General features: G+C 45.3%; 1 protein-coding gene across 1 annotated transcript in view; it reads left to right on the forward strand.

Annotated features, from left to right (window-relative positions):
* Window positions 1–21,395, forward strand: part of LOC139260266 (G protein-coupled receptor kinase 5-like) — a 274,219-nt gene that overhangs the window by 75,101 nt on the left and 177,723 nt on the right. Inside the window, exon 2 of the mRNA XM_070876656.1 lies at window positions 1,831–1,926. Within this exon, the coding sequence (XP_070732757.1) occupies window positions 1,831–1,926 (96 nt within the window). The remainder of the gene's footprint in view (window positions 1–1,830; window positions 1,927–21,395) is intronic.

Genomic DNA, 21,395 nt, shown 5'->3' on the forward strand with positions numbered 1-21,395 from the left:
GCATCTAACCGAGAAAGATAGATGATTATTTTTTCAGTGATGACCTTGCATCAAAACTGCAATCGTTAGGTGGCTGAAACTCCTTTATATAACTGAACAAAACAGAGGGGAGGGAAAAAGAGCAGGTAACCGTCAATAATGCAAATATGTTAACTTTCACAAAGAGACTGCTAATGAATTTAGTCGCCTAAATTGAATTTAAAATGCTGGAAAGGCACGTGGAGGGCTATATACTATTCACAGCTAATCTGTCAGATATTTGAAAAGCAACGTCAAAGAGTAAGTCCAACTTGGCTCCAGAGTGGGAGGGGAAGCACCAGAACGTGAATCTGAAAATCTGGCCGGAAGGTGACTGCTGACTGACCTGTGGATTTCCAGCATTCTCTGTCAAACGTTTGAAGTTTAAGTATGGGCTGTTAAATGAAAAATGTCAGATTTGTCAACTGAAATAGAGCAAAGGTGATTGGGAAAAAGGCAACTCAGCCCGACTGAGAAGGTAAACAATTACCGTATCAGTTCCCCACTTACACTGCATTCTAAAGGCAGAATGATTGTATGGAGCATATAATCAGCAACTGTGAACTACAATTCCTGAAACTGCTGACAGATTAGTGTAAATATGATTTATCCCTTTAAGAATCAAAGCTCTGAAGTCCCACATCCTTGTTGTGTATCTATAAGAAATTATCCCTGACAATTTTTTCCCCCTTCACCACCCCCCCCCCCTCACTTAAAAGTACTGTATTGATTCCTTCCTGGGATATGGTTTTACCAGCAACCATCCCCAATCCCAGCTTGACCCGATTCCCGCACACGCACCTCCTGGATAGTGAGCAGGAGCCCTGGTCGGTTTTCCCCTCTAAACCAGGAACATTGAGGCAAATTGTAGCACCTCTACGGCCCCAACTACTATCCACTAAACTCTGTGTGGACCCGACACGGAACTTGGAGCCTTCCCAGTCTGTTCACTGGAGAAACTCTAAGCAATCTGGGGAGTTAGATTCTTCATCCCGCTGACGGGGCTTTTCAACATGGTCATCCAATAGTTGTGGGGAGTGATTGGCTGCTCATGGGAGAAGTTTGCATTAGAAGCTTATAGTGAGATAGATTTTGTCCTCTTTCCACAGATAGATATATTTTGCTGTGATATTTAAAAACTAAATATTTATACCATGTTTGTAAAGTAGCTGAATAAAATTCACAAAACCACATGTAATCAACCACATTGCACCTGGGAACAACGCTTCCCCTCCCCCTCTCACCCAGTAATAAATGCTATTCTATTCTTTAGTGTATCAGCAAGTTGTGATACTGACAAGAGCATACATTATGATTCCATTAAATAATGCCAGTAACATGGTGCTGATCATAAAAAAATGTTTAATTTACAATGTAACGACCATGGTTTTTTTTCCAAGATATTAATTGATTATGATTTTGCAAAGACTTTTCCAATGAAGGAGGTTCTATGTAAATAAAAGCTGACATAACCGCTTGGCGTTCAGCATGGATACCACTCTTACTATTTTGAAATATGGCAGCTTGGGAGTGTTTAATAGGCCAGTGCTGGAGTGGTAAGACATGGGATTATTCCAGCAATTGTCTCCCGACCTCCCATTTAGCCAGCAATGGAGGATAAAGTGACAGCCAAGTCACTTCGTGCCCCACCAAGTCTCTTGTTATAATAGGTGTCAGTGCACAGGGAGATCTAGGAGGAAGATGTGAAATGGCATGAGGTTCAAAATGTTCACAAGTTTCAACTTTTTTAAAATGACTGTCGACTACTTTGTTTAGGGTTTGTGTCTCAAACTCTCTTTTTTCAACGTACAGGTGGTGGAGGAAAACGCAAGGGTAAAAGCAAAAAGTGGAAGGAAATATTGAGGTTTCCTCACGTCAGTCAGTGTGATGAGCAAAGGAAATCTATAGGTGGGTAACGTACCATACATTTACCTTATTTGTGCAAAAGCGACAGTTGAACATCATTTATCAGGCACGGCCAGCTATTGGCAAAAACAGAAACTAGCCGGAAGCCTTTTCTCTCCCAGCAAGCCAAAGAATGGAACAAGCTTCGCATTGTTTTACACAGGCTCTCTCAGCTGCTTTGTCCAAATAGAGTAAGATGTTCAAATGTTAGAATCGAACTCGGTCTCGTGCAATTTGAATATTTTTATCTTGTGTTTGGCTGTTTCATTTTCCCCCAACCGGAAACAAGTTTTTGTATACTCAGGCTGCTTTTAACCAATTCACAACGTGAAAATACAATGACGTGGGTTCTGTTTACCCATGAGGTGGAGCTTTCTTGCGATAAACAGAATGGAAATAAAAAGGCCCTTTTTATGTGCTGCGAATTTATGTAAAACGGCTCACTCATTTGCATATGAGCAGCAACACCCGTCCCTAGGTTATGTAACAGTAGTTTCAACAGTGCAAATTGGGAAAATAGACTTGGAATAAATAGAAACCACAGGAGACTACGCTGGTATGTGAAAGACAAATGACAGATTCAGTGTGATACCCAGCCAAGTAATTACACTGTCAATTTGAAAGTGATTTTGAAAACCCAGATTTTGCTTTAGGCCGCGACACCCATTATTTATACTGGTAGATCTCCTGTGGCATTGCTGATAGTATTGGAGGATTGGTTATTGTACACAAACAGGAAAGTTTGTGCAATGATTGAGGGTACCAAAGTCATTGACTTACAGTGACTGAATAATCCAAATTCCATTTTTATTAAATGCTATTCAGGGATGTTTCCTGGAGATTGAATTTCACAACTCTGGCCATTATTCTGTAAATATTATAAAGGAGGGGCCACTATTATTTATCTTATATATTCTATATACATATATTTTCCTCTACTTTTGTCTCTTAATTTTTTATCCCATACCTTGTATAAAGCTGCGAATACACAGCAAGATACACGGTGCTGGGAGGTAGATATCTGGTAATTAGCAGCACTAGGGAAGGGTCATGACATTTATTTGCACTTGCGAGCAGTCCTATGCAGTGGTCGTGTTTTGAATGGTCCTGGGAATTGGCAGAACTAGGTTGTGGGTGTCCTTCAGTTTCACACGATTAAAGTAGGGCTGTTACAGTTTTGGCAGCATGGGGTTCCTTTTGATCTGCTGTCACGGTGCATGGAGAACCTAAATTTGGCATAACCGGGAGTGGAATGCGGGATTTGGCTCACTGGTTTTTCCTGGTGTCTGTCAGCAGTGGGGGTGGGAAACAGGGAATGGGTCCGATAGCACTGCACTTGACAGATTCCATTGCTGGCAGCAGTGGCTTGTGGTATTCTAAATGATCGCTCTAAACCTTGAGTTTGTTTTGGCCTCTTTAAGGCCCCAAGTTTCCACACGCTACAAAACGGGCGCCCCTCCGAGCTGGGCGCCCGTTTTTCGCGCCGAAAAAAACCGCGCGATTCTGGAGCGCCCTGCAGCTCCATGTTTGCTTGGCGTGGCGCCCAGGGGGGCGGAGCCTACCACTCGCGCCAATTTTATAAGTGGGAGGGGGCGGGTACCATTTAAATTAGTTTTTTTCCTGCCGGCAACCCTGCGCGTGCGCGTTGGAGCGTTCGCGCACGCGCAGTGTGAAGGAAACATTGGCACTCGGCCATTTTTGTAGTTCTTTGTAGCTGTTTAATTTTTGAACATTTTTTAATAAAAGCACATTGCCATCAGCACATCAGCACTGAGGCTTCTTGCAGCAGTGAGAAGGCTGCAGGAAGCCTCAAAGTTGAGGCAGCCGTTTCCCGACAGCCTCCCCCCACCCCCCCCCGCCGTCGGGAATGGCTGCTCAACTTGTGAGGCTTCCTGCAGCCTTCTCACTGTCTCCTTCCCCCCCCCCCCCGCCCACCGTCGAGAACGGCTTCCTCCCCCCCGCTGCGTTCGGTCGGTCGGTCGGGCCCGCACTCCCTCCCCCCCCACCGCCCGCTGTCGGGAATGGCTGCCTCCTCCCCCCCTGCCGTTGGGAACGAACGGCTGCCTCAATTTGTGAGGCTTCCTGCAGCATTCTCCCTGGCTGAAGCACTTTCACACAGGTAGGAAGATGGTTTATTTAATCTTTTCTTTGCTTATAAATGTTTATTCAGGTTGGATTTATTTGTATAAGTATAAATAAGGATTTATTGTAGAATTTAATGACTTCCCTTCCCCCCCCCCCCCCCCCCCACCTCGTTCTGGACGCCTAATTTGTAACTTGCGCCTGATTTTTTAATGTGTAGAACAGGTTTTTTCAGTTCTATAAAAATCTTTACTTGCTCCATTCTAAGTTAGTTTGGAGTACGTTTTCACTGTGGAAACTTTGAAATCAGCCGCCAGTGGCCGGACACGCCCCTTTTTGAAGAAAAAATTCTGTTCCAAAGTGAAACTGTTCTACCTGACTCGAACTGCAGAAAAAGAAATGTGGAGAATTGCGATTTCTAAGATAGTCCGTTCTCCACCAGTTGCTCCTAAAAATCAGGCGCAAATCATGTGGAAACTTGGGGCCTAAGCCTCTCCCTTGTTTCCTCTCTCTCCTGTCTATTACCCATTTTCTCTTTCTCTCTCTCTGTCGATCTCATTGTGTGCATCTCTCTCTCTGCAAGTATCTCTCCTTTCTGTGTCTCTCACACTCTGTCAATGCCATTCTCTTTTTGCTTTCATGGAAAACTAGAGCCACATCTTGTTTTCTCCCTGGTTATGAACAGGGAATGGAGGGCAGAGCCTTTATTAGAGGAGGAGGTTTTCCCCTGGGAGGAAACATAGGGGGCTTGCGCCGAGATGTCTCTTTATCCCAGAATGAATGAGTCTTCATGTTGCTGTTTCATTGAAAATGGACCCAATTGTCTCAAGTGGTACTGGCACAGCTGAGAGCAGCATATGCAATTGAGAGTGTAATTGGTGCCAGGGATGTATGCTGATTCTTTCTTTACCTTCTCTTGTTAGAATGATCGACATTATTACTAGTCAACTCCAATTTTTATGGCAGTTCAAAATAATTTTACAGATTCATTCCCTGGGTCTGTAACTGGCTACAAAAGGGTTTGCAGAACATGCTTTGTTAGACGCCTTTTTATATTGAATCATTGACAAACACAACATTAGACTGTTGAGAGCCTGGTCAGTGAGGGTCAAAGAGAACAACAGAAAGTTAAACTGGCCGAGGTTCTGTAAAAAGCAGTCGTTGAATTTGAATTAAATTTTGCAATATGTCTGTCAGGCCCTTGCCCTGAGCCTCCCAGCTCTGGGACTGGGAAACATTCCACCTCCCATACTGAAGGTCTTTTTTTCTCACTCGCCGATCTTTGTGTTTATCCCTCAGCAGTTGCATAATTCATTCTAAGCGAAATTTTTGGACATTTTCTGAGATGTGATTAAGCACTGAATTCATTTTTATAAGTACTATTCAGCATCTGTTTTCTGTGTAGCATGAAAAAGATCAACTTAAAAAAAAAATCTGGATTTATTTCAAATGTGCTTTAAAATAGCTTGTTTCTGAAGTATTGCATTTGCAGCTCTAGAGTGCATTATGGTGTGCTGGTTTCCTTGTGCCATTACGATGTTTCAATATATGTGCTACAGTTATGCTGTAATGGCCACATCTGTGCTTTATAAAACCAACACAAAGGTAATGTCTAAAATGGATCACTTATTTGCTTATACGCTATTTTTAATACAGAAAGTTAAATTTCCTTGTATGTCTTACAAGTGGAGCCCATTGCCTCTAGTTTAACAAATAGCTACATTTTAGTAAGCTCTTACTTAGGCCCCAAGTTTCCACACGCTACAAAACGGGCGCCCCTCCAAGCTGGGCGCCCGTTTTTCGCGCCGGAAAAAAACCGCGCGATTCTGGAGCGCCCTGCAGCTCCATGTCAGCTTGGCGCGGCGCCCAGGGGGGCGGAGCCTACCACTCGCGCCGATTTTGTAAGTGGGAGGGGGCGGGTACCATTTAAATTAGTTTTTTTCCTGCCGGCAACCCTGCGCGTGTGCGTTGGAGCGTTCGCGCACGCGCAGTGTGAAGGAAACATTGGCACTCGGCCATTTTTGTAGTTCTTTGTAGCTGTTTAATTTTTGAACATTTTTTAATAAAAGCACATTGCCCTTCCATGATCAGCACTGAGGCTTCTTGCAGCAGCGAGAAGGTGCAGGAAGCCTCAGAAAGTTGAGGCAGCCGTTTCCCTCCCCACCCCCGCCCGCCGTTGGGAACGGCTTCCTCCCCCCCCCCCCCCCCCGCTGCGGTCGGTCGGTCGGGCCCGCACTCCCTCCCTCCCTCCCCCCCCACCGCCCGCTGTCGGGAATGGCTGCCTCCTCCCCCCCTGCCGTTGGGAACGAACGGCTGTCTCAACTTGTGAGGCTTCCTGCAGCATTCTCCCTGCCTGAAGCACTTTCACACAGGTAGGAAGATGGTTTATTTAATCTTTTCTTTGCTTATAAATGTTTATTCAGGTTGGATTTATTTGTATAATGTTTGTATAAGTATAAATAAGGATTTATTATAGAATTTAATGACTTCCCTTCCCCCCCCCCACCTCGTTCCGGACGCCTAATTTGTAACCTGCGCCTGATTTTTTAATGTGTAGAACAGGTTTTTTCAGTTCTACAAAAATCTTCACTTGCTCCATTCTAACTTAGTTTGGAGTACGTTTTCACTGTGGAAACTTTGAAATCAGGCGTCAGTGGCCGGACACGTCCCCTTTTGAAGAAAAAATTCTGTTCCAAAGTGAAACTGTTCTAACTGACTAGAACTGCAGAAAAAAAAATGTGGAGGATTGCGATTTCTAAGATAGTCCGTTGCTCCTAAAAATCAGGCGCAAATCATGTGGAAACTTGGGGCCTTAGTATTGTACTCCCAATTCAACACAAGCAAAAATATTCCTTATTCTCTGGAGATGCAACATTTATTAATTACAGTTTAATCAATCTGGAAAAAAAATATTGCACTGACCTAGAATCTTGTTAATTGTTTCGAAGACTGGAGTGGCTGGTAGGATGCTGAACAGTCGTCTGCTCACTCAACTGCACTTCTTCAGTAATTGTCACTAGGTGGCAAGGTTGACATTAATTGTAGGCTGTCTGAGCATAGTGCAAAACTTATTTTACAGAAGGCTAACTGCCACATAATGTTATTTTGCTAAATCACTTTGTATTGTCATTTATTGTTTGAACTGTCTGCAGACTCTGGATTTGATCTCTGGATTTACAATTTATAAATGTTAGAAATATTGCTTGTCAATCAGAGAAGTGCTTGCCTGGGAATAAGAAGAAAAAAAGAAATACTTGCATTTATATAGCACCTTTCATGACCCCAAGACGTCCTAAAATGTTTTACAGTCAATGAAGTACTTTTGAAGTGTAGTCACTATTGTAATGTAGGAAACGCAGCAGCCAATCTGCACACAGCAATGTGATAATGACCAGATAATCTATCTTTTAGTGGTATAGATTAAGGGATAAATATTGGCCAGGACACCAGGGATAACTCCTCTGCTCCTCTTAGAAATAGCGCCATGGGAGCTTTTACCTCCACCTGAGAATAGACGAGGCTGGCTAACAGAAAGCAGAGAGTCGGGATAAATGGGTCCTTTTCGGGTTGGAAATCGGTGGTTAGTGGTGTGCCACAGGGATCGGTGCTGGAACCACAACTGTTTACAATATACATAGATGACCTGGAAGAGGGGACAGAGTGTGGTGTAACAAAATTTGCAGATGACACACAGATTAGTGGGAAAGCGGGTTGTGTAGAGGACATGGAGAGGCTGCAAAGAGATTTAGATAGGTTAAGCGAATGGGCTAAGGTTTGGCAGATGGAATACAATGTCGGAAAATGTGAGGTCATCCACCTTGGAAAAAAAACAGTAAAAGGGAATATTATTTGAATGGGGAGAAATTACAACATGCTGCGGTGCAGAGGGACCTGGGGGGTCCTTGCGCATGAATCCCAAAAAGTTAGTTTGCAGGTGCAGCGGGTAATCAGGAAGGCGAATGGAATGTTGGCCTTCATTGCGAGAGGGATGGAGTACAAAAGTAGGGAGGTCCTGCTGCAACTGCACATGGTATTGGTGAGGCCGCACCTGGAGTATTGCGTGCAGTTTTGGTCACCTTACTTCAGGAAGATATACTGGCTTTGGAGGGGGTACAGAGACGATTCACTAGGCTGATTCCGGAGATGAGGGGGTTACCTTATGATGATAGATTGAGTAGACTGGGGTCTTTACTTGTTGGAGATCAGAAGGATGAGGGGTGATCTTATAGAAATATTTAAAATAATGAAAGGGATAGACAAGATAGAGGCAGAGAGGTTGTTTCCACTGGTCGGGGAGACTAGAACTAGGGGGCACAGCCTCAAAATACGGGGGAGCCAATTTAAAACCGAGTTGAGAAGGAATAATTTCTTCCAGAGGATTGTGAATCTGTGGAATTCTCTGCCCAAGGAAGCAGTTGAGGCTGGCTCATTGAATGTATTCAAATCATAGATAGATAGATTTTTAACCAATAAGGGAATTAAGGGTTATGAGGAGCAGGCGAGTAAGTGGAGCTGAGTCCACGGCCAGATCGGCCATGATCTTATTGAATGGCGGAGCAGGTTCGAGGGGCTAGATGGCCGACTCCTGTTCCTAATTCTTATGTTCTTATGTTAACGTCTCATCTGAAAGACTTCAAACCGAAAGAGATGCATAACTAATCTACATATTTTTATGTATGGAGAAAGTAGTTGTATAGACGTACGGCGCATACCTTCGATAGTAGGTATTACACAGCTTCATTAGACTCCTGCGACTGAAAATTTGGTAGTGCCTTGTTTGGGGGCGCTAACAGCAACGAGGCGGGAGTTCCTGTGCCAGGCGCTCCACTTCCTCTTGGGGGCGGGACCGGGGCGCAAATGGACGCAAATTTTCCAGTGCTATGTGGAGGGATGTGTAGCGCTGGCAAGAAGACGAGGCCCTCTCCATTAAAGGCGAGGGTCAAGCTGCTGACTCTGAAGGAGGAAGAAGGGGCCGCCGCTAGACCACCAGGGAGTGGGGTGCCGTGGCAGCAGCCCAGCACACAAGCGGAGTGGCGGGCTGCAAGATCGTGGCACGGACCCCGCGATCTGCAGTGAAGAAGGCCGCGACCGGTAAATCGGCCATTTATTTATTTTTCACTGCCGCACCTCCCCTTTAATTTTTTCCCCGCGAGTGGCCTACAACCGGAGTTGTACAGAGAGACTCCAAAAATAACTGTACATTAACTGGTGCAGTGGAGTTACTGTGGTTAGATTGGAGTCGAGGCATATTGGATGCAGTAGAATGAGCTTTATTTTGTATCTGTCCCATGCAAGCCTGGCTGGAGTGCATATTGCGGACAGTGAGTGCCATCACTGAGAGTTGTCCCAATTAGCACGCCTCATCTTGAGCACATACATCGACCAAAGAAATGTAAATTGAAAGGAAAAAAAATCGACAGACCATTTTTACAGCCCTTCTGTCGTACAAGGGCAAATAACCAGGACTTTAATCTACATATAGACTGGGCAAACAAAATTGGCAGTAATAGCATAGAGGACAAATTCATGGAATGTATACAAGATAGTTTTCTAGATCAGTATGTTGAGGAACCAACTAGGGAACAGGCTATTTTAGATCTGGTATTGTGCAATGAGAAAAGGTTACTTATTAAGCTTGTAGTAATGGGGCCTTTAGGGAAGAGTGACCATAATATGATAGAATTTTATGTTGTTTGAAAATGATTAAGTTGAATCCGAAACTAGAGTCTTAAATCGAAACAAAGCAAACTTCGTAGGTACGAGGAGCGAGTTGGCTAATGTAGATTGGGAAACTACATTAAAAGGTCATCATCATCATCATAGGCAGTCCCTCGAAATCGAGGAAGACTTGCTTCTACTCTAAAAATGAGTTCTTAGGTGACTGAACAGTCCAATACGGGAATTACAGTCTCTGTTACAGGTGGGACAGATAGTTGCTGAAGGAAAGGGTGGGTGGGACTGGTTTGACGCACACTCCTTCCGCTGCCTGCGTCTGGTTTCTGCATGCTCTCAGCGATGAGACTTGAGGTGCTCAGCGCCCTCCCAGGTATACTTCCTCCACTTAGGGCGATCTTTGGCTAGGGACTCCCACATGTCGGTGGGGATGTTGCACTTTATCAAGGAGGCTTTGAGGGTGTCCTTGAAACATTTCCTCTGCCCATCTGGGGCTCGCTTGCCGTGGAGGAGTTCCGAATAGAGCGCTTACTTTGGGAGTCTTGTGTCAGGCATGCAAACAATGTGGCCCGCCCAGCAGAGCTGGTCGAGTGTGGTCAGTGCTTCGATGCTGGGGATGTTGGCCTGGACGAGGACGCTAATGCTTGTGCGTCTGTCCTCCCAGGGGATTTGCAGGATCTTGCGGAGACATTGTTGGTGGTATTTCTCCAGCGACTTGAGGTGTCTACTGTATATGGTCCACGTCTCTGAGCCATACAGGAGGCAGGTATCACTACAGCCCTGTAGACCATGAGCTTGGTTGTAGATTTGAGGGCCTGATCTTCGAACACTCTTTTCAAGGTATGATGGTAGACAAGCAATGGATAGCACTTAAAGAATTAATACATAATTTGCAACAAATATACATTCCTTTTAAGGCACACAAACCCCACAGGAAAAGTGGTCCAACCGTAGCTAATAAGAGAAGTTAAAAATATTAGATCAAAGAAAGAGGTTTATAATGTTGCCAAAAAGTAGTAAGCCTGAGGATTGGGAGAATTTTAGAATTCCACAAAGGAGGACCAAGAAATTGATAAAGAGAAAACAGAATATGAGAGTAAACTAGCGATACACATAAAAACAGACTGTAAAAGCTTCTAGTATGTAAAAAGGAAAAGATTAGCGCAAGTAAATGTGGGTCCCTTATAGACTGAGACAGACAAAATTATAATGGGGAATAAGTAAATGGCAGAGAAATTAAACAAATACTTCGTGTCTATCTTCATGGAAGAAGATGCAAAACAATTGCTGGAAATAGTGGCAAATCAAGGGTCTAGCGAGAATGAGGAACTGAAAGAAATTAGAATTATTTAAAAAAAAATACTGCTGGAGAAACTAATGAAAGCCGATAAATCTACATCCTAGGGGTTTAAAAGATGTGGCTATAGAAATAGTGGATGCATTGGTTGTCATCTTCCAAAATTCCAGAGATTCTAGAACGGTTCCCACAGATTGGAAGGTAGCAAATGTAACCTCGCTATTTAAGAAAGGAGGGAGAGAGAAAACGGGGAACTACAGACCAGTTAGCTTGACATCAGTCATAGGGAAAATACTCAAATCTATTAATAAGGATGTGGTGACAGGGCACTTAGAAAATAATAAGGTTGGGCAGAGTCAATATGGATTTATGAAAGAGAAATCATGTTTGACGAGTTTTTTGAGGGTGTAACTAGCAGAATAGATAAGCGAGAACCAGTGGATGTGGTGTATTTGGATTTTCAGAAGGCATTTGATAAGGTGCCACACAAGAGGTTATAGAACAGAAATTAGGGCTTATGAGGTTGGGGGTAATATACTAGCATGGATTGAGGATTGATTAATGGACAGAAAATAGAGAGTAGGAATAAATGGGTCATTTTCAGGTTGGCAGGCTAACTAGTGGGGTTCTGCAAGGATCAGTGCTTGGGGCTCCGCTATTCACTATATATTAATGATTTGGATGAGGGGACCAAATGTAATATATCCAGGTTTGCTGATGATACAAAGCTAGGTGGGAATGTAAGTTGTGGGGAGGAGGCAAAGAAGCTTCAAGGGGATATAGACAGGGTAAGTGAGTGGGCAAGAACATGGCAAATGGAATATAGGGTCCAAGTTTCCCCAGGAGTTGCTCTTTTTTTTGGAGCAACTCGATTTTTTTTTTTTAAAGAGTATCTTAAAAATTGCAATTCTACCCATTTAATTTGCTCCAGTGTAAGTGAGTTGGTTAGGTTATTTTTTAGTTTAGATTTTTTTTCAAAAGGGGGCGTTACCAGCCAATAACGCCTGTTTTGGCCATTTAAGTACGATTAGACAGCAAAAAGTTACTCCAAACTAACTTAGGCCAGCGTATTTGGCCACTAGTGTCCACACAGAAAAACCTTGCGGTGAGCTAAGAGATCAGTGCAGGTAGCCAGAGATAAGGGGTGCGGAAGGGAAGTGAGAGAACCTTGCAGAGCACTAAACACCTTCACAACAACATTAAAGAAGCATAAATACATTTAAAGCACCAAGCACTAAACAAAGCACAAAAATAAGCATTCAATAACAAATAAAAAATACAAGGAAGCTGAGAGGACATGCACCGAGCAGCAAGACTTACAAAGCACAAAAAGTAATAAGCAATTAATTAACAAATAAAAAATAGAAGGAACCCTGCACCTAAAGCACCAAGACCAAAGTAATAAGCAATCGATCAATCAGTAAATAACAAATAAAAAATAGAAGTCTTACCTTAGGGAACGCAGCGGGCTGCCGATGAGGGAGCCCATTCGGCCAGGCCCTCCCACACAGCCTGCGGAGCGTCGCAGAGATTCAGGTTGCGAGGAGCTACTGCACATGCGCGCACACTCTAGCGCACGTGTGCAGAGGTCCCAGCACTGTTTTCAGCGCCGGGACCTGGCTCCACCCACCCCTTGTGCTGTGCCACGCTGAGGCCAAAGACATCCTGAGGAGTGGGGAGAATTGGAAGGTAACTTTTCGGCACCCTTTTTAGTCCAGAAAGTCAGCGCACCTCACAAAGGTAGGGCTGGGGGTGGGGGGTGGGGGGGGGGGGGGGGGGGGGGCACTTGGGCCCATAATGTGGAGAAATGTGAAGTTATCCACTTTAGTAGGAAAAATAGAAAAGCGGAGTAATTTTTAAACGGTGAGAGATTGGGATATGTTGGTGTTCAGAGGAGCCTGGGTGACCTTGTATACGAATCACTGAAAGTTAACATGAATGTACAGCAAGCAATTAAGAAAGCAATGGTATGTTGTCCTTTTTAGTACAAGAGGATTTGAGTATAAGAGTAAAGACATCTTACTGCAATTATATAAGGCCTGGGTGAGACCACACCCTGGAGTATTGTGTACAGTTTTGGTCTCCCCACATAAGGAAGGATATGCTTGCCATAGAGGGAGTGCAACAAAGGTTCCCAGACTGATTCCTGGGATGGAGGGAATGTCCTGTAAGGAGAGATTGAGTAGACTAAGCCTATATTCTCTAGAGTTTGGAAGAATGAGAGATGATCTCATTGAAACATACAAAATTCTTACAGGGCTTGACAGGGTAGATGCAGGGAGGATGTTTCTGCTGGTTGGGACATCTAGAACCAGGGGTCACAGTCTTAGAATAGGGGGTCGGCCATGTAGGACTGAGATGAGGAAACATTTCTTCACTGAGGGTTGTGTACTGTTGGAATTTTCTACCCCAAAGGGTTGTGGAGGCTCAGTCGTTGAGTATATTCAAGATAGAGAGTGATAGATTTTTGGATATTAAGGGAATCAAGGGATATGGGAATAGTGCAGGCAAGTGGAGTTGAGGTAGAAGATCAGCCATGATCTCATTGAATGGCGGAGCAGGCTCGAGGGGCCAAATGGCCTACTTCTGCTCCTATTTCTTATGTTCTTATGTAACCTGTTTCAGTGGATGCTGGAGTTAGGTTACTCAATACTGAATTCTGAATTCTTCTGTACCCTCTCCAAAGTCTTCATATCCATCCTAAAGTGTGGTGCTCAGAATTGGACACAATACTCCAACTGAGGCCGAACTAGTGATTTATATAGGTTTAGCATAACCTCCTGGCTTTTGTACTCTCTGCCTCTATTTATAAAGCCCAGGATCCCATTTGCTTTATTAACTGCTTTGTTAACCTGTCCTGCATCCTTCAAAGATTTGTGCACACACACCCCCAGGTCTCTCTCTTCTTGCACCCTCTTTTAAAATTGTATCATTTAGTGTGTATGGTCTCTCCTCATTCTCCCTACCAAAATGCATCACCTCACTTCTCTGCGTTGAATTTCATCTGCCATGTGTCCACCCATTCCACCAGCCTTCCACGTCTTCTTGCAGTCTATTAATATCTTCCTCAATGTTCACTACACTTCCAAGTTTCGTGTCATATGTCAATTTCAATATTGTGGCCTGTACCCACCCCCCCCAAGTCCAAGTCATTAATGTATATCAAAAACAGCTGTGGTCCTAGTACTGAACCTTGGGAACACTAATGTATACCTAACACCAGTCCGAAAAGCAACCAATCACCATAACTCTCTCTGGCCAAAATTGCCCTGCGCCCCGATTGGTGACTGTAACTAACTGGGGCCGGGACTTTCTGCGCCCCACTGCTGAATTCGGCTTACCCGCGCGCTCCACTTCCTTTGGGGGGCTGTTACAGAAGCGCCACTGGGGCAAGTTCTGTAGTGTTACGCGGATACTCCATGTAGCGCTGACGTGCTTCAACACCCCTCCCCTTTGCGCCCGCTGCACACTCTGCACGGCCTCTGATGGTCTCCACTAGGCTACCAGGGCAACATGTGATCGGGCCTGCGGGCGGCCCGGACCAGGATAGGGCCACGATTATAGAGCCGACCTGAGAGTTGGCAATAAAAAAAAGATGGCGGCCCGGTGCGCTGCTGTCGTCCCCTTTAAGGAGCGTCCTGAGAGCAAATTTCGGCCAGCTTCGCGGCCCGCGGGGCAATTTCCATCGCGGGGCATTAAAGGGTGCTAACGATGATGCAGCACCTCTTGAAACTTCTGGGCAATTTTCCAGGAGGCGGTAGTGCCCCCCCCCCCCCCACTCCACCAGGTGAAAAGTCTCCTGCTAATGGGGCTATCAAAAGGGGCCATTTCTCACCCTCTGTTTTCTAACCTTAGCCAATTTTGTATCCATGCTGCTGCTGCCCCTTTTATCCCATTGGCTTCAATTTTGCTAACAAGCCTAATGTGGTACTTTATAAAATGCCTTTTGAGAGTCCATATACTTAACATCACTACACTGCCCTCATCCACTCTCTCTGTTAATTCATCAAAAAACTCAATCAATTTAGTAAAATAGTGGAAGCCTTTGGGCCCGAACTTGGTCAAAGCCAAGACCCGCCCAAAGGACCGCCGAGAGATCGGGCGGTACTTTGCCAGGAAGTTTCCTCTGAAAGAGATGGCAGTACCGCCCAGTGGCAAAATAACGGCTTACATCGTCAATCTAGGAGGCAGCGGGCGGGAGCTCCCAATCTCGGCGGCAAATGCGATCGTTGCCAAAGTGCCGCCGACGATTGAGTCGGGCCCAGCGGAGGCAGACCTAAAAATAAATATCTTAAAAAAAAAAACACTGGAACGCCTTCAGGGGAACCCCATTCACATGAATTGCTGGAAAGAAAAAATTAAAAGATGTTCGCTAACCTTTTTTTGCAGGTCTTCTTACTTACCGTCGGGGTTAGACCTGCCTCTTCGCAGCGGTCCTTCCTCCTGCTGCCGCCAACTCCCGCCCGCACCAATATGGCAGCTTGGCGGGCGGGAGGTCACTTACGTGACTTGGCCGCGAGCGGCCGTCCGTGGGCGGTTCCCGGCGGTACTCCCCTCCTGCCGGCTGTGGACCTGGAGGAGTCTGTCACCGAAGAGAAAGTGGCTAAAAATATCGGCGGCAGTGGGCGGTAAGGCCACCAATTTCGGGCCCTTTGTCCCTGGGTGAACTCAAACCACCAAACTTTCAGTTAATAGGAGAACGCACTAACTGATTGCGTCAGTTGGCACACAGATGCCTGGATTTTTGGGACGTTGGCTACTGGCAGAAGATCCTGTTAAAAATGTGTCTAAACATTCTGTGATCAAGCATGCACTTACTGTAAAACCTGATGCACGTGGAACACCTTAGTGCAGCTTTTTACAAGCTGCAAAAGTTGGTACAGATGATTTGTGCATGTACCTTTTGTTTGTGACATGAACACTGATACATAATGTCACCCATGCAAATAATAGATAACGACAGGAAGGATAATGAGATATTAATGATGGCTTTTGAAGTCAAGCAGTTTGTGGATATGATTTCATGTCAAAATTATGGCTTTAGTTGACAAATGGAGGCTATTTTTGTAAAGAAAATCTCCAATGATAGTGGACAAGTGCTTAAGAGGGAAATGTACATCTGTGTCATCTCCTGAACCTTATTCAGTAGTGCCTGTTGTCAGGCCTAATATGAATTTATTTAAAAAAATCAATTTAAAATTGGTCACAATTTTAATTTTCTGTACTGAGGGCAAAGAAAAGCACCACCTGCATAGTCAGGTTGTCTTTCTGTTTTATCCTTTTTTGTAACCAAAACGTGATTTGTTAAGTACATTCATGCATTCCCACCTTTTGGAAATTTCAATTTAACTCTCGTCATCACTATACAAGGAAGTTGATTTTTGTTGAAAGCTATAGAATTGCTAATGCTGCATCGGTATTGCTGCAATTCCATCAGCAGCAAGCCAGGAATGCCAACAAGTAAAAATATGCAAGGAAGTATACAATAAATGGTAAGACTTTAAAGGGTCTATTGTACAAGAGGGACCTCAGTATAATTAAACAGGCCATTAAATGTGGTAGTTCAAGTAGATAGGGCCATAAAAGAGCAAAGAAAAGCTAGAAGGATACAAGACGTAAGCAAGGAGGTAATGTTGAAGTTTTACAAGGTTTTATTTAGGCCACAGTTGGAATATAATGCACAAGACACCCCTTTTACAGGAAGGATATGAAAGAAATGGATCAGGTGCAGCATCGATTCACTAGAATGTTAACCAGGGATCAAAGATTCCAGTTATAAATAGAGACCGGAGAAATTCAGGCTTTTTTCCCTGCAGCTGAGAAGGTCAAGAGGTGACCCGATCAAAAGAAAGATCTTGCATAAAGATAGTGTAGTGTTTTACATGACTTCAAGGTATCTCATTGTTGTACAGCCAATAAAGTACTTTTGAAGTGGTATCACTATTGTGATATAGAGAAATACAGCTGTTGGTTTGCTTCCAGCAAAGTCCCACAAAACAGCAATGAGATAAATGACTAGTTAATCTGGTTTTGATGGTGGTAGTTGAGGGATAAATATATTCCAGGGTACCAGGAGAACTCCCTTGCTCGTCTATCAATAATTCCAAGGGATATTTTACATTTACCAAAGAGGCCCGGGGGGAACTGGTCTTGATTTCACAACTGAGTCGAAAGGTAGCACTTCCAACAGTGTTGTACTGAAGTAGCAGCCTGGATTATTTGCACCAGTGACTGGAGTGGAGCTTGACTCCATAACCTTCTGACTGGAGGCAAGAATGCTACTGCTGAGCCAAGGCTGACAGAAGACTAAGAAGCATTATAATGATGTGTTGCTTCTTTTGGCCTATGAGAGATGTAAGATGATGGAATTAAAGCAGAGGTTAGAATAAGTTCTGAGCTGTTGCCACCTTGATCTGGCAATAGCTCAATCTTGCCACAATAGTACCTTAGGGTGGCTTTTCATTTTTTCCTGATTGATTATTTGAGCAATGCTATACATGATGAGAATTACAGAGCAGTCGTAGGTTTGGGTCCACAGTTGACTTGTCGCTCTCGGCAAGTGTACTCCCAAGGTCAATTTTTTTTTCTCAATTATTTTTCCTGAGGTAAATTGTTCTGGCAATTAATACATCTATTAAGTTAGTTGCCAAGCAGGCTAGCATGTCTGCTAGGGTTTGTAAGAAGCCCTAATATAATAAGACAATGTTTGGCTTCCAACTTTAGGCTTGGATTTAGACCACAACTCCCAAAATATTTAGCAGCATTTACTGTAGAATAAAGAGAAAATGATGATTGTAAGGTGTTCAGCTGTTAAACAGAAATAAGGAATTGTAGAATAATTATTTCTATGATCAATAGAGTTGTACTCCGCAAAAGCAAATTCATTCCCATATTTAGGTGCATAGATGGAGAATGGTGCTTCAACTGCAATAAATCTGTCTGGGTTTAATTAAGTGACAACTGTCATTTGTATTGAATAAGTTATGCATAATTATGTTATCTACATGTATTTTACAAAGTCTTGCATGTCGTGTACAATTCCTGTCTACAAACCTTACTCTCTGTGTGTGTGGAGAGAGAGAAAATGAGATGTCCGGAAGAGAGAGAGAAGAATGGGGGACAGACAGATGGAGGGAGATGTGGTGTAAAAGATCAGGGAGAAACAGATGTGTGGTAAAGATTGCAGAGAGAGAGAGAGAGAGGGAGAAACATACGGGGTAGAGTAAGATCGGGGCATAGAAAGACAAGATCATGGACTCAAAGCGATATTCGGAGATTGAGGGAGACAGAGATGCAGCTAATGAATCAGAAGAAACAAATGGGTGCAAGTGATCACAGACCGGAGGGGGTCAGAGAACTCGTGCCAAAGAAAGTTGAGAGTCTTATGATATTGGAGAGGGAGAAGATTATACATGTAGATCAAGGGGCAGAGATAGAGATTGGGGAGAGAAAAAGAGACATGGAACAGAGAGAGACAGATACACATGACAGATGTGAGAGACGTACCGTATCGGGGGAGAGGCAGAAGGCTCACTAACACCATGGGAGCTCTGTGTGTGTGCACGTGTGCGTGTGAATGTGTTAAAAACGGCAGTGCTGCCAGCTTTCAATTCAAAAATCCTATGTCAACAGTGTCTATGGGTTATCTCGTATTGTGTCATCTGCTCCGTCACACTTTTAATAGGATTTTCCCATAATTGTGGCAGGCTGTGATGTTAGGACACTTCTTAAAAACTGTTTTAGGTCTGCCAGCAGTTGCATGCTCTGGCCGAGGAACGGAAGGAGCAGCGTGTCAGCATACCACTCCAGGGAGCAGCACGTGCAGGAGAGCAACGGCAGTGAAGAGGGACGTCACCAAGATCCAGGTCGGTGATTGGAGCGTGGGCAGGTACTGCAGGAGCGGCGAGGTCAGGGCGAAGGAGCGGTGAGAGATTGCAGAGGGACGTGATCGGGGCCCAGGAGAAGCGTGAATTCGGGGCCCAGAAGAGGCGAGGGCCCAGGGGCAGCACGGGCCAGCCCATACTCTGATATGTGTGCGCACTAGGTCCGTGCAGCAGAGCTGGTCTCCAGTCGTCTTGGTTAATCCTTGCCACTGGACCAAGACCTAGCTCTGTCAAGCCCGTGTGGTGGCTGGTGTGCAACGGCCACCACACGTTAAAAAAATCCACGCACAGGCATCTTCCACCTTTCACGATTTAGTTCGGGACCTGGAATATTAGCTCCTTCATTGAAACACCTGGGAACTTTTTGACGTGGAAGCAAGTCATCCTCGATTCGAGGGACTGCCTATGATGATGCTCTGGCCACTGGGGGTGACACGTTGCAGAACCGGCTCCAAATCTCACCACCATGAGGATGATACCATTGTGCAAAGTCAGTAACCAGGTAACACTTGTAGTTTACTTAAATTTTAACTTTTTTAAAATATAAATAACATGTTTGGATACAGTATATGAGTAAGTTGAGACATGGCATGTGATAAGTGTAGCCTGCTTTGGAGGAACAGGTGACTTATGGTTTCCAAAGCTATCCACCATTTGGGGTTTTCTTCCCGTCATGTCTGGGTCTGTTGTAGACTAATTCATAGAGATTGTTATTATTAGTCAACAACTCCATTATTGTATCATGTGACTACCAGGATAATGGAATGCGAACGAGATGGATTTTGGTCTTTTTTCTTAACATAAGAACATAAGAATTAGGAACAGGAGTAGGCCATCTAGCCCCTCGAGCCTGCTCCGCCATTCAAAAAGATCATGGCTGATCTGGCCGTGGACTCAGCTCCACTTACCCGCCCGCTCCCCATACCCCTTAATTCCCTTATTGGTTAAAAATCTATCTATCTGTGATTTGAATACATTCAATGAGCTAGCCTCAACTGCTTCCTTGGGCACAGAATTCCACAGATTCACAACCCTCTGGGAGAAGAAATTCCTTCTCAACTCGGTTTTAAATTGGCTCCCCCGTATTTTGAGGCTGTGCCCCCTAGTTCTAGTCTCCCCGACCAGTGGAAACAACCTCTCTGCCTCTATCTTGTCTATCCCTTTCATTATTTTAAATGTTTCTATAAGATCACCCCTCATCCTTCTGAACTCCAACGAGTAAAGACCCAGTCTACTCAATCTACCATCATAAGGTAACCCCCTCATCTCCGGAATCAGCCGAGTGAATCGTCTCTGTACCCCCTCCTAATCTAGTATATCCTTCCTTAAGTAAGGTGACCAAAACTGCACGCAGTACTCCAGGTGCGGCCTCACTAATACCCTGTACAGTTGCAGCAGGACCTCCCTGCTTTTGTACTCCATCCCTCTCGCAATGAAGGCCAACATTCCATTCGCCTTCCTGATTACCTGCTGAAAAAAAATATTCCAATGTTGATTTCCCAGGTGAATTGTTACCTCATTTATTTTTTGCCCTTTGTCGGGCATCCAGCCAGCTTCAGAAATTCCCTCGCCTGACATTGAGAGTGAAGTTTCACATTAATTCAATCTTTCATATAAGAACATAAGAAATAGGAACAGGGGTAGGCCATATGGCCCCTCGAGCCTGCTCCGCCATTTAATATGATCATGGCCAATCCAATCATGGACTCGGGTCCACTTCCCCGCCCGCTCCCCATAACCCCTTATCCCCTTATCGTTTAAGAAACTGTCTATTTCTGTCTTAAATTTATTCAGTGTCCCAGCTTCCACAGCTCTCTGAGGCAGCAAATTCCACAGATTTACAACCCTTTGGGCCCAAGTTCGCACAAGAAAAAAAACGGGCGCCCCTCCGAGCTGGGCGCCTGTTTTTCGCGCCTAAAACGGTGCCTAAAAAAATCCTCGGTATTCTCCACCTACCTGTAGGTCCTCTGGCCCTCGGCGCAGCCAGCACGAGCTGTGGGGGGGGCGGAGCCAGGTCCCGGCGCTGAAAACAGTGCCGGGACCTCTGCACATGCGCGCTACAGTTGGCACGCAAGTGCAGTAGCTCCAGGCGCCGAACTGTGTGGGAGGGGCCCGAAGCACGCAGCCCCTAGCCCTGGCCCAATGGCCTCACTGGGGCTGTGTGAATGAGGCTCCTCCCACGGTCAGCTCCTGCTCCCCCCCCCCCCCCGACCAGACCCGACACTCGCTCCCCCCCCGCCGACCAGACCCGACCCAACACCCGCTCCCCCCCCCCCTCAGACCCAACCGGACACCCGCTCCCCCCCCCCCCCCCCGCCCCGACCCGCTCCCTCCCCGACCCGACCCGAGACCCGCTCCCCCCCCGCCCCGACCCGAGACCCGACACCCGCTCCCTCCACGCCGAGACCCGCTCCCCCCCCCCCGCCCCGACCTGACACCCGCTCCCCCCGCCCCGACCCGAGACCCGAGACCCGCTTCCCCCCCCCCCCGCCCCGATCCAAGACCCGACACCCGCTCCCCCCCCGCCACCGGACCCG

This window comes from Pristiophorus japonicus, chromosome 3 (assembly GCF_044704955.1).
Source record: "Pristiophorus japonicus isolate sPriJap1 chromosome 3, sPriJap1.hap1, whole genome shotgun sequence".
NCBI classification, from domain to species: Eukaryota; Metazoa; Chordata; class Chondrichthyes; family Pristiophoridae; genus Pristiophorus; species Pristiophorus japonicus.